Source organism: Primulina tabacum, chromosome 9, assembly GCF_025594145.1.
Source record: "Primulina tabacum isolate GXHZ01 chromosome 9, ASM2559414v2, whole genome shotgun sequence".
In the NCBI taxonomy this organism is placed as follows: Eukaryota; Viridiplantae; Streptophyta; class Magnoliopsida; order Lamiales; family Gesneriaceae; genus Primulina; species Primulina tabacum.
The window spans coordinates 38,857,920-38,873,805 of NC_134558.1; the positions used below are offsets into that span (position 1 = coordinate 38,857,920).

General features: G+C 35.2%; 1 protein-coding gene, 1 long non-coding RNA gene and 2 pseudogenes across 4 annotated transcripts; 1 reads left to right on the plus strand and 3 right to left on the minus strand.

Moving 5' to 3' along the window:
• Positions 1 to 1,399: 1,399 nt before the first annotated feature.
• On the minus strand, positions 1,400 to 4,680 carry LOC142556009 (protein phosphatase 2C 16-like). Its single transcript, XM_075667212.1, has 4 exons — positions 3,191 to 4,680; positions 2,301 to 2,660; positions 2,090 to 2,195; positions 1,400 to 1,817 (listed from the first exon to the last, which is right to left on the minus strand). Exons 1-4 carry the CDS (start codon positions 4,052 to 4,054, stop codon positions 1,483 to 1,485), a joined length of 1,665 nt encoding a protein of 554 aa, XP_075523327.1. The 5' UTR covers positions 4,055 to 4,680; the 3' UTR covers positions 1,400 to 1,482.
• Positions 4,681 to 6,508: 1,828 nt separating this feature from the next.
• On the minus strand, positions 6,509 to 8,956 carry LOC142556013 (uncharacterized). Of its 3 annotated transcripts, none has more exons than XR_012822500.1 (4): positions 8,813 to 8,956; positions 8,301 to 8,483; positions 8,082 to 8,176; positions 6,509 to 6,642 (listed from the first exon to the last, which is right to left on the minus strand). It is a non-coding gene; the product is annotated as an uncharacterized LOC142556013 (long non-coding RNA). The 3 variants fall into 3 exon arrangements; XR_012822501.1 differs by having other exon boundaries at positions 8,301 to 8,487; positions 8,813 to 8,952; XR_012822502.1 differs by having other exon boundaries at positions 8,301 to 8,574; positions 8,813 to 8,941.
• LOC142556012 (U-box domain-containing protein 35-like) lies at positions 6,620 to 11,375 on the plus strand (annotated as a pseudogene).
• A 1,760-nt stretch (positions 11,376 to 13,135) lies between these two features.
• On the minus strand, positions 13,136 to 15,368 carry LOC142504493 (glycylpeptide N-tetradecanoyltransferase 1-like; annotated as a pseudogene).
• Between the last annotated feature and the right edge of the window lie 518 nt (positions 15,369 to 15,886).

Consider the following 15,886-nt stretch of genomic DNA (forward strand, 5'->3'; position numbering starts at 1 on the left):
TATGCTTCATTTTTTGCCCATGGATGGTACCTACATCTCAGTTCACTTCAACAATATTATATAACTCCTATATTAATTTTATTAAATAACTCATTATATTACATTTAAATATTTTATCATTTTAATTTTCTCTTTACCTTTTTTTTCCAATTTTTTTATCTATATATCTATAAAAGTATGAATAAAGGGCTGTTTTTCAATTGTGCAATGACAAAATTAACCGTCTATACACACTTCAAAAATAGAATGTTACTCCTATATTAATTTTATCAAATAACTCATCTTTGTATTGCGTTTAAATGTTTTATCCTTTTAATTTTCTATCTACATTTTTTCCCAATGATTTTATTGTAATTTTGTAATATTTTTAGTGTAATTTCTAATTAAGTAATAAATTATAATATCACAAAAATATATATGAAAGTTTATTTTTTTATTATATTTCAAATTTTAATGGTGAAAATCATACCAATAGTTTAAAATTTATATTTATTAATTATTATATGAGTTTATTTGATATTTACTATATAATCTTATTTGAATGTGTATTTCTTTACATATGTTGATTTATTTATTATTTTACAACTTATTTAACAAGAAATTAATAGTCATCAATGTTAGTCTACGAAAGATCGATATATAGAATTTATTATCCATGATATGGAATTGTAAAAATAAAAAGTAAAAAAATTTCTTTTGGATGTTAAATTAAATATTATGAGTTATATTTTACTATTTCATTTGTTTTAATATTGTTTTATGAGTTAGTCACAGTGATTTTAAATTAATAATTATTTGTTTTAAGTATGTTTCATTTTTGTAGACTATGATTTATACATTGATAAAATCTTTAATTTAGTTGATTTTTAAGTTATTATGTTTTATACATTGTGTTTGAATATATAATTTTTTTAAAAAAATTGTTTCAATTTATTTTGTTCTATATATTATATTCGTTACAATTTATTATATAACATAAAATCAACTGCTTGAATTTTAATTTGAAAAACAATTTTGAGAATAAGTTATATAAGTTATATAAGTTCTTATAAATTGTTTAATATAATTAAACCCAAATAAATAACAAAATTATTCGAATTGTTCTTTAGAAAATCAATTTTTTAAAATTTTTATAATTTAATTGATATTACATGCAACCTAAGTGACATCCAAAAGCACGATCGCATACCAGGAATGCTATGTCAAGCATGTTTAACCCTGTATGGTTTTATCATTGAATCTACCTAATTTATGAAAATAATAAATGAATTTTATATAAAACTTCATAACAAATATCAGTCTTAAGTTAACAGTGAGAATTATTATTAATAGTCAATTTGTTTTTCTACGTTACACGCTGTTCACTAATCTCATCAACATTTAAAGCCCAAGTGAAAAATGAATGGACAAGTTATGTAATAATGAGATACTTTAAGCTGTATTTATAGAGTTATGCTATATCCGAGTCGAAGGCGAGTCAGATCAAGATTTGCTCTTGAATTTCCTTCGGGATTTCAAATCCACCACAATTACAGAAATATCATCCTTGCTACCTTTCTGAAGGGCCAAATTTGAGAGATATTCTGCGGCAGATTGTGCTGCAGGATCGACTCCCTCCCCCCGCTGAACTAATGGTTGAGTTCCATTCTTTTTGTGCCAAATTAGGATCCGTCTTCTAGCCACTTCACATACTTCCTCGTTTGTCAAAACATCCCACAACCCGTCGCTGGCTAAAATAAGGCACTCATCGTCTCTAGCACGAGGCATAAACAAAACTTCTGGATCGGGTATAATCCATGGCTTCAAGTATCTGTCACCTGCAAAGATGAAGTAAAAAAACTTGACACACGCTGCAGTGGAGCCATATTAGGAGACTCGGGACGAAAGGACACTAAAACGTTTCGGCCATTTAACAAAAACTACTAGTTCTATCCCTCAAAAAAGATTTGAGTTGAATTTTCAGTCTATTGCGTATGTAAAAGTAATGATGAACTCGTATCAAGAAAACTCATAGTCATAATGATTTCATTCGTAAATAGACATGTTTATCATTACAAGATGATACAATCGTCACACATAAAAGGCATACCAATGGATCTTGACATTGCAAGAACACCGAACACTCGGTGTCCGTTCCACTGTATCACCTTGCCTCCAGATGCTTCAATTCTAGCATATTCATCTTCTCTATTTGGCTAACATAAAATTGGAAAATAAATGTAATAAATATTAGTTCAGTAAAACCAACCTTTATTGTAATCTTTGAAGAAGGAAAGCTAATCAAGACAAAATTTGCTCACTTTATGATCAACAGATAATGCGACTGCTTCTTTACCACGATAAAGGACAGCCCTCGAATCTCCACTGTTGGAAATTATAATGTGGGATGAGCAAACCACTGCTACAACAGCGGTTGACCCCACAGTTTCTGGGGCAACAGGTTCAGAGGTGCAATTAGTTGCATCAACATCCCCACTGTGACAGTCTTTGCTAGTCCTTCCTCCAACCTCATCATCAACCTTTAGAAAGCAGCTTGTAAAAACCTTGTTCCACTGCACCTCCCTAGTGTCTCTAACACTCCCACTTACCAAATCATCTTTAACATTGTTTAACTCCTCTTGTAAAGCCAAATGGATCCTATCACGGCAATAGTTCGCAACCTACAAGATGAATGTAATGTGGTTGGCAGCGAGTATAATAGTTACAAACCCAGTCAAACTTTACCCAAACAAACAATTTCAAAAAGCCAAAATCCTTAGGTTGCATTTGGGTGGATGGATCTGATCAGACAAGTGATAAGCGACGAGGAAACGCAATTGAGATTATTTGAAAATTTTCCCAAATGAACCTCTCAATGTAATCAAATGTCCCAAAATAGTCTGAAAATGTATTGAGAAAGGTGTTTCCAACTTCCCTGTGGTCAAACATAAATGATGGATTTCAATAGCTGGATCCAAATCCTTGAAGCTCAAATCCATCAATGGTAAGTGAAATAGAGGATATTAATGACCATACAAATGTCAAAGTCATTGCGCAAATCTAGCTTTACATGCAGCACATACAAACACAAACAGCTTATAAATTGGGTTAGATAGCATCCAATCACCCAATTGATTACAAAACACCAAAACATGCTCCAACAATCGAAAACTAACTCAAATAAGTGCTTAATGAAAAATTGAATGCATACCTGAGATCCACCATGACCATCGTACACCCCAAAAAAATGTGACGTCAGGTAACTCAAACTCTGACTAATCCCATCTATCATCTGGTCACCAATAAACATCTTGATAGGAATTTTCATAAAATGAGGTACAGCAACAACAGCATCTTCCATCTCCGGTCTATTTCCCCGGATAGACACAAAACCCCAAAGCGGAATGCAGTCCACTTCAAAGACACTCTTAACACCACCTTTCCCAGGATCATTCTCACTGGATAAAGGAAGAGCTACAATGGATGCCTTTATGGTAGGTCCATCTGAACATTCTTCATTTGGCTTGGGATTCAGTTTAAGAAATTCACCCGATATTTTCCGTCGAATGCTTCTTTCCTCCAAAGTAATAACCTTTGCAAGTATTTGACCATTGTCAATGCCCTCTATCTCGAGGGCAATAGGCAAGCTAGTCTCTGAAACGATTAGAGGCAAGCTTATGTCGGCAGTACAATCAATAGGCAGCAACCCAACCGCACTGATAACACGAGGGTCTTCCTCGATTGAGAGAATCTCATCTTCTTCACTTTCCTGAACGTCGTGGATTAAACAACCATTTTCAGTCAAAGGTGTCATCTTTGGCATATCAGGTTTTGCTCCATTTCGCCCAAGCAACGGCGAGGAAGTCTCATCAGTTTCAGGTTTAACACAACTGTAACTGGAAACCCACCTAGAACTAGTGGCATCATACATAGCTGGATCTGATAGCAAACTTGCTGTTTCGGTCACTAGTTCTAGTCTTTTGATTTCCATTTGGTTTGAAATCCCTGAACTTTCGCAAACATGATCACCTAAGCTAAGTGTCACCGCAACTGAAGGAGCCATATCTTCCATCATCTGTCTTCTCAACAGCAATAAAAACGAAAGGTTAGGAAAATTTAGTCACGCAGATGCAGGGACACGTGTTCAGCTTTTTATCTCGTATTATAATTCAGTACCAGAATGAAAACAAGCAAATTTGCGATAACGGGCTTCGGGAAATCAGATCTGGTCGTAAAATATACTACCTAAAGCTGAAAACAGTTTCAACACCTTAAATTCCCAAAGATTACCATATCTCACCTCCGCCACCAACCCTCAAATGGTTATGAAAAGGAGAAAAAGACCACAGATCAAACCCTCAACAAAAGTACAAGAAAAGAAACCCATAGGAAAGAACCTTCAAGAAAGCAAAACCAAACCCCCCCAATACACAAGGAAACCCTCAAAGACTCAAACTTGTTGCCACATGGAACATGGGTTTCATGGATCTGAGTGAACCCTTATCAGCCTCTTGAAAATCAGGGCTAATTTCATTCTTATCCAACAAACAAACTCTTTCTCCAACGAGTCTATCTAGAACAGTCGAGATTCATTCCTCGAAAAATTTGTTTAAAACGGCCACATCCACATTGCAAAAGGAAATACAAAATCGCATCAAAGAACTGAGATTTAAATCGAATATTGAAAGATAAAGACAGAAAGGAGGGTTCTTACCAAGGACTAAATTGAGACACCAAAAAAAAGGGGTGAAAGGGATTTCACCAGGCTCGGTGATCATCCCCCCTCCGTAGATTTTCCCACATTTCCTTTCTTGCTTTGATGGAATAGAGAAAGAGAAGTGTGAGGAAAAGCTTTGCTCCTTCATAGGACACGTGTTGATTCAATTATCTAACTCCAATCAATGCTTTTGTGCAGGGAAAAAAAACAATTTTCATGAGGCAAACTTCAAGAAGAGCACGTGTCCAAGTTTGGTAGTAGCAGGAGTAATCGGGGTTTTTTATAAAAATAATATATTTTTAAAACTTATTTATTAAAATATAACAGATTTTAAAAGATTATGAAAATATGACTATCCGGAGTTTGAAATTCCGGATTCATTGTCTCGGTTAGAATCCGGGACAGAATGACACGGATTTTAAGAATCTGATTTTAATTTTTTTTTAAAAAAAAGGAATCGGCGACGGTTTTTAAAACCTAAAAACCGTCGCTATTGGCGACGGTTTAACAAAAAACCGTCGCTACGACACGGATTTTCTCCCATTCTATTCGGTACGCGTCACATATTCATTTGAATGCGTGACACAATTTCATGCCTATAAATTGCACCGAATATTTAGCGAATTCATCCCATCCTTTAGCTCAACTTTTCGGTTTCGGCATTCTTCTTGAGCAGTTTTTTTTTTCTTCGGTCCGTGTCTTTTTTTTTTGTTATAAAAATTCAGTGATTCTCTTTCATTATAAATTGCGTCGATCGTGTGCTTAACGGAATTCTTAATTTGATTTGATAGTTTTCTGTTGCATAACAGAATTTGAGGGAATTGCGCCGAGTCTCAGTAATTCGAAATTTGATTTTTGAAAATTGTGTTGAGTATCAAAATTTGGGAGAATTGCGCCGAGTCTAATTCGAATCCCTGTTTTTTCTTTCTATATTGAATTGTTTTTTGTATATTATTTCTGATAATGTTTGTAATATGAATAACTACAAATATTTTTATTATACTAATACTCCAAATATTAATCTCAATATAAACGATTAGTTAAATAATTAATATCATAATATATTTATATTCTATGTTGAATTAAAAATTTGTTTAAACATAGATGCAAAAATTAGTACACAATTAATACTATTATTATCTAAATTTAATTACTATAAATAAATATATTTAAATTATTGTCATTAGTATAAATAATGTAATTGTTTAAATTTACCGTAACTTAACAATGAAATGTTTAAAAAATGTTAAAAAAATTGTAAATTCTTTTCTAGCTATAAATAATTGTTTTCATATTTTAAGAGGAACATGAAAATCTTAATTTGTTTAATTACAACAATGTTAAAAAAAGTTACTGCAACTTCTAAATCCCAAAATAATTAGGATTCCCAAACAATAATAAATTCTCTGATTCAATAGTATGAAATATTGTTTGGGAAATAACGTTATTTTATTATTGTTTAGGAAAGAACATTTCTTAATTTTTATTAAATTTTGGGAATTAACGACGGTTTTTGGTTAAACCGTCGCAAATAGCAACGGTTAAAAAAAGTTACCGCAACTTCTAAATCCCAAAACAATTAAGATTCTCAAACAATAATAAATTTTTTGATTCAATAGTATGAAATATTGTTTGGGAAATAAAGTTATTTTAGTATTGTTTAGGAAAGAATATTTCTTAAAATTTTTTTAAATTTTGGAAATTAGCGACGGTTTTAGTGAAATCGTGTAGTATATAATCTTGGTGTATAGACCAAATTTACGCTTACAAAACAAAATAGTATATAATCTTGGTGTCGATTCAATTCTTCACATTTCCATCAATTTTTTCCCTACACAACATCGCCTGCTTCATGGCTGAGCAGCTTGGTAGCGCCACGCAGCAACGGCAGCCTCTCTGGTGGCACCAGTAGCTGCACAGCGCCACCATTCCTCCCCCATGCAGCCCTACAACATGGCAGACCATGAGCCAACAACGAATGATAACATTAATATTGCATATGAAGGGAATATATCCACAGCCGTGGCCATCGACAGAAACAAGAACAGCCAACATGCTGTGAAATGGGCCGTCGATAATTTAAATTTGAAAGATAACCGAATCATCCTCCTACATGTTCTAGGTACTCAACCATATTTATTCCCACGTGGGTGTTCTTCTTCTCTTAGCATATTCTAATGAATTATAATATATGGGGTGGCACCAGTAAGAGTGGATCAAATTATATTATATGTTTCGAGGATGGTATGGATTTAATTCTTTTTATAAGATCTATTCATTAAAAAAATCAACCTTTTGCCTATCATGGGGCAACCTCCCCTCGACCATCTAGCTAGTCCTCTTATGGCATTCAAGAGTTTTGATTTTGGATTCTTAATAGGAGAGAATTGCATAATATGGAATTTGGATTTGGATTTGGATTTCACCCGACTGGGTTCTTTATCATCTTCAGCATAATTTTTAATCCTTAATACATATTAAATGTGTTGTGCAGTGGAATTGACCCCTAAAGAAGGGCGTGGACCAACTCAACCTGAAATGCAGCAATTGTTCCTTCCTTACCGCGGCTTTTGTGCTCGAAAAGCGGTAATCAACACATAATTTAAACACGTTTCGGGGGGGCTTTCTAGCAGTCTAATAATTTCTTACTCGGATTTAGTTGGATTTTGGTATGAGAATTAATTGGTAGCTTATACTATCGAGGTCATGAAATACTATACTGATATCTATGTTTTTTGGCTTTTGATTGTACATTTATGGATTTCAGATTCGTGTAAAAGAAGTGATTCTCCACGGCCATGACATAGCAAAAACGCTATGCGAGTACGTAGATGCTAACTCCATCACCACCATTATTCTTGGTGCCTCAACACGAAACGCGATTTCAAGGTATGCGTGCATAAATGATATCCACATACTCAATTTGCATCACAGTTTCTTAAAACAATACTTTTATACCTCATGATATAATAAATTACCTGTTGTCTAAATCATTGGATCGACCTCGACATAGCAATAGCCAATATGGCTTTTTTAACTTGTCTTACAATTAATGGTATTGAACTTGGACTATTTACTGCCTAGAAAATGCAGAGTTCCCTCTTCCACTACGAATATAGTCATCCATTTTGGGAAAAGAAATAGATAAACATGTGGCAGCAACTAGGGGTAATGGTATTCTCTGATGTTTTTAGCTATCTTAAACGTTAAGGGGAAGTTTCATCTCCCATATATTGAAACGCTCGCATGATTGTCTTCTATGTAAGCCTTTTCTATCTTTTTTTAGTCTTATATATTTTTTGCTGTTTATCATAGCCTTTGGTGTTGTGTAATAGCAGGGCATTTAGAAATGCAGATGTTCCAAGTTGTGTAGCGAAGTACGCACCTGATTCTTGCTCAGTTTACGCAGTACCAAAGGGTGGAAAAGCTCTGGAAATCAAGTCTGCTATTGAACCAGGCACTCCATTATTTCCTGAATTTCTTGGGTAAATAAAAACATTCCCGTGAATTGCATTTATCATGGATTTTGCAAACATGGCATGCACACTATTCTACAATAATTGAGCACGTTGAAAGCGTAAAAATCTATTAGTGACCAACTTACATGTACGTCAAGTTTTTTGGCATAGTTATATATTAAGTTGGCATCAGTGCTGGTGCATGAGCATTTCATTCTTCCTGTCCACGTCTGAACCCTCGGTTTTACCCGCATCTCTCTCTCAATGTCTCATTGGAACCCAGTTGAATTTGGCCACGTAAACCCGAGTCTCTGCTAGCTGCTCAACATCTAGCTACACACAAGGGGACATTAAGGTCGATAGTTACAAATTAATGGCGGCTCACCACCTGAGACCTCAAGCTTTTAGGTGTAGTGAAAACTGAAAAATCAACGGCGTAAAGTGCAAATTTTAAGAGACATGGATGCAAATTTATATTTATATTTTATTTTCACAGATCATGATATATCATGTTATTTTTTACGGTTAAAAAATGACATTACTGTAGCTCAACTTGGCTCATGAAAAGTAGTTTGCGTGAAATTGCAGAACAGAAGCAGAATCATCTTTAGATGTATTAAATAGGCAAAGACCAGTGGATATTATAAAGAATATATACCCTCTGAATTCACCAAACAACTTCATGGAATATCAGCAAACAGCACCATGGAATAGGCCGTTTTTAACCAGCAAGACTCCGTCCCCTCAAAGCTCATTGAGCAGCAGCGAGTTACAGCAAATGGTTCAATGGGAAAGCCACTACGAAAGCGATCTTCCTCTGGTGAATTCAGCATACAGTAGTTATAATTACACGCCCTTTGGAAGCAACAACGTGTCGCCTCTTGCTTCAATGGGAAGTAATGGCACCGAGTTCGGGATCAACCAGTTAGCTGGTGGCAAGATTTCTGGACCTGAAAATGGTCTTAGGACTCAAACCTATGATAACTCGATCAATTTCACATCTGGCTCAAGTGATCAATCTGAAGCGCACAGCTTCAATTCTGATGTTTCCGTTGAGTTCTTGGACAATTCCAGGGAATCACATTCTTCTAAGAGCTCTAGTTCCTCACAAGCAGCTGTAAGTTGTAGAGTTTCTCAACTCGCAAGACTGCATGGTTTAACCGTATTGGACATTTCGTTTCTATTTCTGCCACAAATGGTGATGAAATCGGTTAATATTAGACATGGTAATGTTGGTTACATCATTTCCTAACACAGTGCTATCGCAGGAAGTGGAGGACGAACTGAGGAGATTGAAATTAGAGCTAAAATACGTGAGAGAAAAGTACAACGCAGCCTGTATAGAAGCTGCAACTGCTAATGAGAAGGCAATCAATTTACAATTCCAACATGGCTGTAAAAAAGGACATTTTGTAGACAAAGCTGAATAAACAGATATTTAATTTCAGGTAAGAGAGATAGACCGATGGAAGACGGAAGAGACGCGTAAATCAGAAGACGCAAAGCATGCACAAGAATCTGCATTCGCCATAGTTGAAAGGGAGAAGCAAAAGTATAAGGCTGCAGTTTTAGTAGCAACTAAGGCTCAACGCGTAGCAGAGTTGGAGTCAGAGAGACGAAGGCATGCTGAAATGAAGTTCAAGCACGAGGCTGATGAGAAACAGAAGGCAATGGATGCATTAGCATGCAATATTATAAAATATAGGCAGTACTCGATCAATGAGATTGAAGCTGCGACAAATTATTTCTCTGATTCTGATAAAATCGGTGAAGGTGGGTACGGGCCGGTTTACAAGGCTTTTCTGGATCACACACCTGTTGCAATAAAGATTCTGAGGCCAGATTTTTAAGAAGGGCAACAGCAGTTCCAAAGAGAGGTTGGTAAATAATCTTTCCCAGAAATATACTAAACCACATAATAAAACTCAACCCTTTTCAATTAAGACACAACAAATGTCCCTTTCCCTCGGCGGGTAGAGTAGGATTCAAAGCCATCGGAAAATGTTCAATAAACCATCGGAAAATGTTCAATAAACCATTCTGGAGTAATACCCATGATCAGATCAAAGTCCAATTCATGCTTTCACAACAACAAAAGATGTACGTAAAAATGGCATTTCTAAGATTAAAATGTCAAAAATCAGCATAATCTTCAAATTTCTCTCACGTGTACAATTATTGCAGGTTGAGGTTCTGAGCAGAATTAGGCATCCACATATGGTTATCCTGTTGGGTGCCTGTCCAGAGAATGGTTGCCTCGTATATGAATACATGGACAATGGCAGTTTAGAAGACAGGCTTTACCGTAAAAATGGTACTCCACCCTTGTCGTGGAGAGCCCGTTTCAGAATTGCTGAGAGATTGCAATTGCTTTGAACTTTCTTCATCAGACAAGACCTGAGCCACTTGTGCACCGTGATCTCAAACATGCCAACATTCTCTTGGACAATCATTATGTGAGCAAGATTAGTGATGTAGGCCTAGCCAGGTTGGTCCCACCGCCTACCTCTGATACAATAACACAGTATCGCATGACATCAGCAGCAGGCACATTTTGTTATATCGATCCGGAGTACCAACAAACTGGGATGTTAGGTACAAAATCAGACATATACTCACTCGGTATATTATTGATGCAAATCATCACTGCCAAGCCACCAATGGGTTTGACTCATCAAGTCGAAAACGCAATTGAGACTAGGCAATTTGACAAAATACTAGATCCAACAGTGAAAGACTGGCCTATGGAGGAGGCTTTGTCATTCGCAGAATTAGCTTTAAAGTGCTGTGAATTGAGGAGGAGGGACCGCCCAGCATTAGATTCGGTTTGCCTGAACTGGAACGGCTAAGAGACCTAGGATCAAATATGGGAGGCATATTTACTTATGATGATTCATGAAAACCAAGTTTACAAAGTTCACATTCAAGACAGGACAGTGGAACAAATTTTGGCAGACAGACAGATCACATCTCTAAAAGTGGCAACGGCGCAACCACGACATTATAAATTGGATTAGTTCTTAAAAATGCAGAGCACAGAAGTACATTAACGAATACGACACCAGAAGTTGGCTAACAATTTTGCAAACTCCATATGACAGAATTCACCAATTATAATTAAATTTTGTATGTCTTAGTCTATAAGGGGACAACAATTTTCTCTCCAATTTCAATGGTTAACACAATATCAGACAACAAGCAGACGAAGGATCCTTTTTGCCTCTCTTTCTAGCTGTATGTCTCCTGTCCCTGGCAGGTCTTCCTCCACTAGCAAGTTTTTTTTGGATAACTCGATATCAGACAACAAGCAGTCCCCTATTTCTTCGTTTTAATACTTCTGTGAAATTTAATATTTTAATACCTCAAACAAGCCCCACTCATGCAAGCCTCATTCTATTTTTTAATAATATTTTTAAAATTAGAATTAAGACCCGAACTCAAGTCCTCAACTTTGCATCAAAATACTATACATTCTAGGGCTTTCGTTCCCATAAAACGGGGGATCCGTATTGTCTCTCGACTAATTGATTATGCCGAGTAGATTTATTTTTAAGGTTTTTTTTTTTCAAACATGTACACGATACTATAAAATTATCTCGAAGAAGATTTTTTTTAAAAGTATATTCAATTACTTCATTTCCAATGTTTTTTTATTTTTAGAAATTCAATTCAAAATTATGACAGATGATAATTTGTTTTATCGATCAGCTATTTTCTAAAAAATAATAAATAAAACATATTCACAAAGGAGAAACCAAAAATAATGCTTCTTGTGATACCCAAGCTGTTCCCTCGTGTATCATAAAATCTTAAGGTACATTCGACGCCATATAGCAGAGCATAACATAGCAACCAAGTAAATTAATGGGGACCCGTACTTTAGTATAGAGACGAATGAGGAGTGAATTCTTCAATAGGCGATTAACAAAATCTGGGCCCAGGTCTTGTCAAGTTTCACTCGAGGACCCAACGCATCCCAAAACAGCACTGTTCTAAAAAGCTCGCTTAAGCGCTTAAGCTTGAATCTCGACAAAAACGCTCCGCATCGCATAAAAACGGAAAAAAACGGTTTAATTGTAGTTTGACCGAATTAAGCATATTTAAGATGTTTAATTAAGTGTGCTTATTAATCACATCTATTTATTTTTAGATTTTTTTTATTTTGAAGGTATGTTTTTTTTTTATTTTAAAATAATAAATTAAGTTTATAATTTAGATGTTTATTTTTTAATTTTAATTATGATTAAGTATGTCTGTTAATTATTTGACAAATATTTAAAAAATTTTAACGTGGTCTAGTAGTAAAAACAAATAAAGATTGCAATTTTAAGATTTTTATGCTTTTATAAAAATGAGAATTAATGCATCAGACTTAAATTTATCATATTTATGCATTATTTTATATATTTATTGGTTTGAAATAATTATAATTGCACTAAAATAAAAAACGTTTTTTCACGCTTAAGCCTGTGCTAATCTCGCTTAAGCTTAAAAAGCTTGGAGCTCGACATCCGCGCTTCGGAGCGCTTCACGCTTTTTATAACCTTGCAAAAAAGAGCTTCAAGTATGAATTCGACCATTCAATACTACCAATTTACTACCTAAATTTCAAATCAATAAATTTCAACAACGGCATAAATACCATATAAAATTCATAGGTGACAACGAACTTTAATCTAAACTAGAATGCATGAACCAAACAAAATACCAATGAAATTCGGAACAGGAAATTATATTCCTAAGCATCCTGTTAAGATTGGAACTTGAACCTAACTCAACCACAAAAGCTAGCTCAAGAGGGGGAGGATTGTCCAAGTACATATATGCAACTCTCAGGGATTTTATCTCATCGATGTGGGATAACTAACACACCCCCTTACGCCCAGGAATGAACATCTGGAGCGTGAAGTTTACAAATGATCCAATTATGGTTACAAATGACCCAATTATGGGCAGAACGGGTGTCCCAGCTATGAGCAATCTAACACATAACGGTACCTGACTCTGATAACATGTTACGATTGGAACTTGGACCTAACTCAACCCCAAAAACTAGCTCAAGAGGGAAAGATTGTCCAAGTCCATATATGCAACTCTCAGGAATTTTATCTTCCCGACGTGGGACAACTAACACAGCCTTGAGACTAGAATGGCTTTGGTTACCGAGTATCGAAGAGGGTAAGGTGTAAAAACTACAGAAATCGGTGATTTCTTGATTATCAGGACTTGAGACCAAGTAACTGTTCACAACATTCTCCCTGGGAAGAAGCCAATGTTCTACATCTAACTCATCAAAATCAGGTGCAACTGTGAATTGTTTCAGGTAGTTTCTAAGCAAGCGAGTAACTGTAGGAACATCATGGGGTTCCATCTTTCTGAATCCAAGGGTCACGGTCTGATCTAGTAATTTGTAAAGCTTTATCGTTCGGCTCTTGTCATCCTTGCAACAAGCCTAGAAAATCCAACACCGATAAGCTTCTTTGGATTCAAAGATCTATGCCAATATTGACAAGTCGTTATGGGTGTAGGAAGGACAAAACCAGCAGTATAAACAGCTTGCCAAATATTCTCCAAATGAATCCTCCTTGTGACCTCCTTAATCAAAACTGGAGCCAATCTTTTTGATATAAGCTTCTTGTGGCACACACAAAATTAACCTCAGCCACCATTACTACATCATTGCGAACACGGATTTTGGCAGGGATCCCAGTAATGAATGGAACCAATTTTTTTGAACTCTTTACCCTTACTCCAATGTGCCAACTCCTGTAATAACCAGGAGGGCGCCGCCGAGCAATGCCCATTGAAGAAACTCCTTTGAGTAATTAAATCTAAACATGTTCTCGTCATCCTCAACATAGTTACTGGCTAAGAGATTATACACCTCAGGGCACATCTCTTCAGAGTCCATATCACACGTAATCCACTCATAAGGAGTCGGAAGATTATATGGCTCTTGTTTGACTTCTGAAAGGAGTGTTGGCTGCTCAATTGGACCTTCAGAGATGCTCGTGTTTCCAAGATCCTTGAACTGCCCAACAGGTTGGGTTTCCCAAAATTTATGCCTCTTTGCAAGAGAAAGAGACTTCTGGGCTTTCCACGCTAAAGAATCATTGGATACTACATTTTCATGCTCATTCCCTTTTTCAGAAGATGAGGTATTATTGCTAGAAAAATTGTGGCTTTCAGTCGGTGTGTTGTTATCAGCCATTCTCAAGAAACTATCTATCATCAATTTAAGAGAACGGAATAAAGTAGAAAAATGAGAGAGAAATTCTAACATGAGTACAAAAAACATAAAAAAATTCTCAAAGAAAGACATCATATTTTAAAGTGCACGTCAGCGATAGGAAACAGACTAGGAGTTGAACGAGCACAGATAACTCATCAAAACACAACAAATCCACAAAGCCATAAATATTGAACACACCATAGTTACACTTTAATTGGCTCAAACTGAAGCTAGAGCTTTTCCAGAAGCACTCCGCATGGAGACATAATGACGCGTTTTAGGAAGGTCGTAGCAGAGCACCTTCACTTCTCTCTAATAAAAAATATTTGTTCTAATATTACAAATTTTAGCACCCCAAAAACACAACGTCTGCCCCCCGCCACATCAAAGTTTTTTAATTCAACACAGGAACACACTATCACACAGACTGGCACGCAATCCAAACTCAATGATCAAAACACAGAAAACCATTAAACAAAGTTAACAAGAATATCTGTATAATGCTTCATCACTTATTTTTCACGGGGTTCAAGCAACCAGTGACTGCAAGATAATGAAACTGTATCCAGTTAACCGATACTCAAAACAAATTCTTAATCTGGGAACATCCACTTACACATTAAAGCTAGATTTTTCAGAAATATAGAATCTATTTTGATATAGCAATCAATGGCAAGAAGCGAAATGCAGCTGAATGAATTTCATATAATCCAGTCAATCACGAAATGCCGCAAATATATTTCATATAATCCAGTCAATCACGAAATGCCGCAAATATATTTCAAGTGTGAAGAATGACCGCGGAGTTTAAGATCTGAATCAGAAAGATCAAAACATAGCAATATTGAAGTAAAGTTGCGAGAGTGTGTATCAACGTTAACTTCGACTCGGAAATCGCAAGTGATGGGATTTTGATTGTTCGCAGAAGCCAATCCTGCGATGGAAGCATTTTTTTACAATGGTTTGCGAAACAACGCTTTTGATAATTTTTAACGTCTTTTCTTTGAAAAACGTTCTGCTTCAATTTTGTCTCATCAATAGCCGCGTGATATATACTAAAACCAATAATTATTACTAGCAGTTGTGCGATCCTTGTGTCTAGTATGTGTCATTCTCTATAAATTTGTATATTTTTTATTATAAAATATTTCAATAATATATATTAAATCTATCTTTTAAGATTAAATTTTCTCTAATCAAGGAAAATTAATATGAATAAATATTATAAAATAAATATTTTGAATATTAGAGAAAGTATTTATAATATTTACAAATATATTAATTATAAAAAAAATTAATATGACAGAGAGAATTTTCTCATACCAATGATTAATACCAGTCAGTGGTCGTGAGATGGATGTGCCTAAGACGTGTCATTCTACATAAATTTATATTTTTTTTTTATCAAAAAACATATTTTAATAATGTATATTAAATCTATTTTTTAAGATTAAAAAAATCATGTTTTGGGTAATACTTGATCATGTTTTGATCGATAAC

Bases quoted from the DNA above. Each gene is read 5' to 3' on its own strand.
- LOC142556009 (XM_075667212.1), bottom strand. From the start codon at position 4,054: ATGATGGAAGATATGGCTCCTTCAGTTGCGGTGACACTTAGCTTAGGT. The intron at 2,661-3,190 runs GTATGCATTCAA...TTCATCTTGTAG, and splicing joins ATGGTCATGGTGGATCTCAG to GTTGCGAACTATTGCCGTGA. The intron at 2,196-2,300 runs GTGAGCAAATTT...ATTTTATGTTAG, and splicing joins CATTATCTGTTGATCATAAA to CCAAATAGAGAAGATGAATA.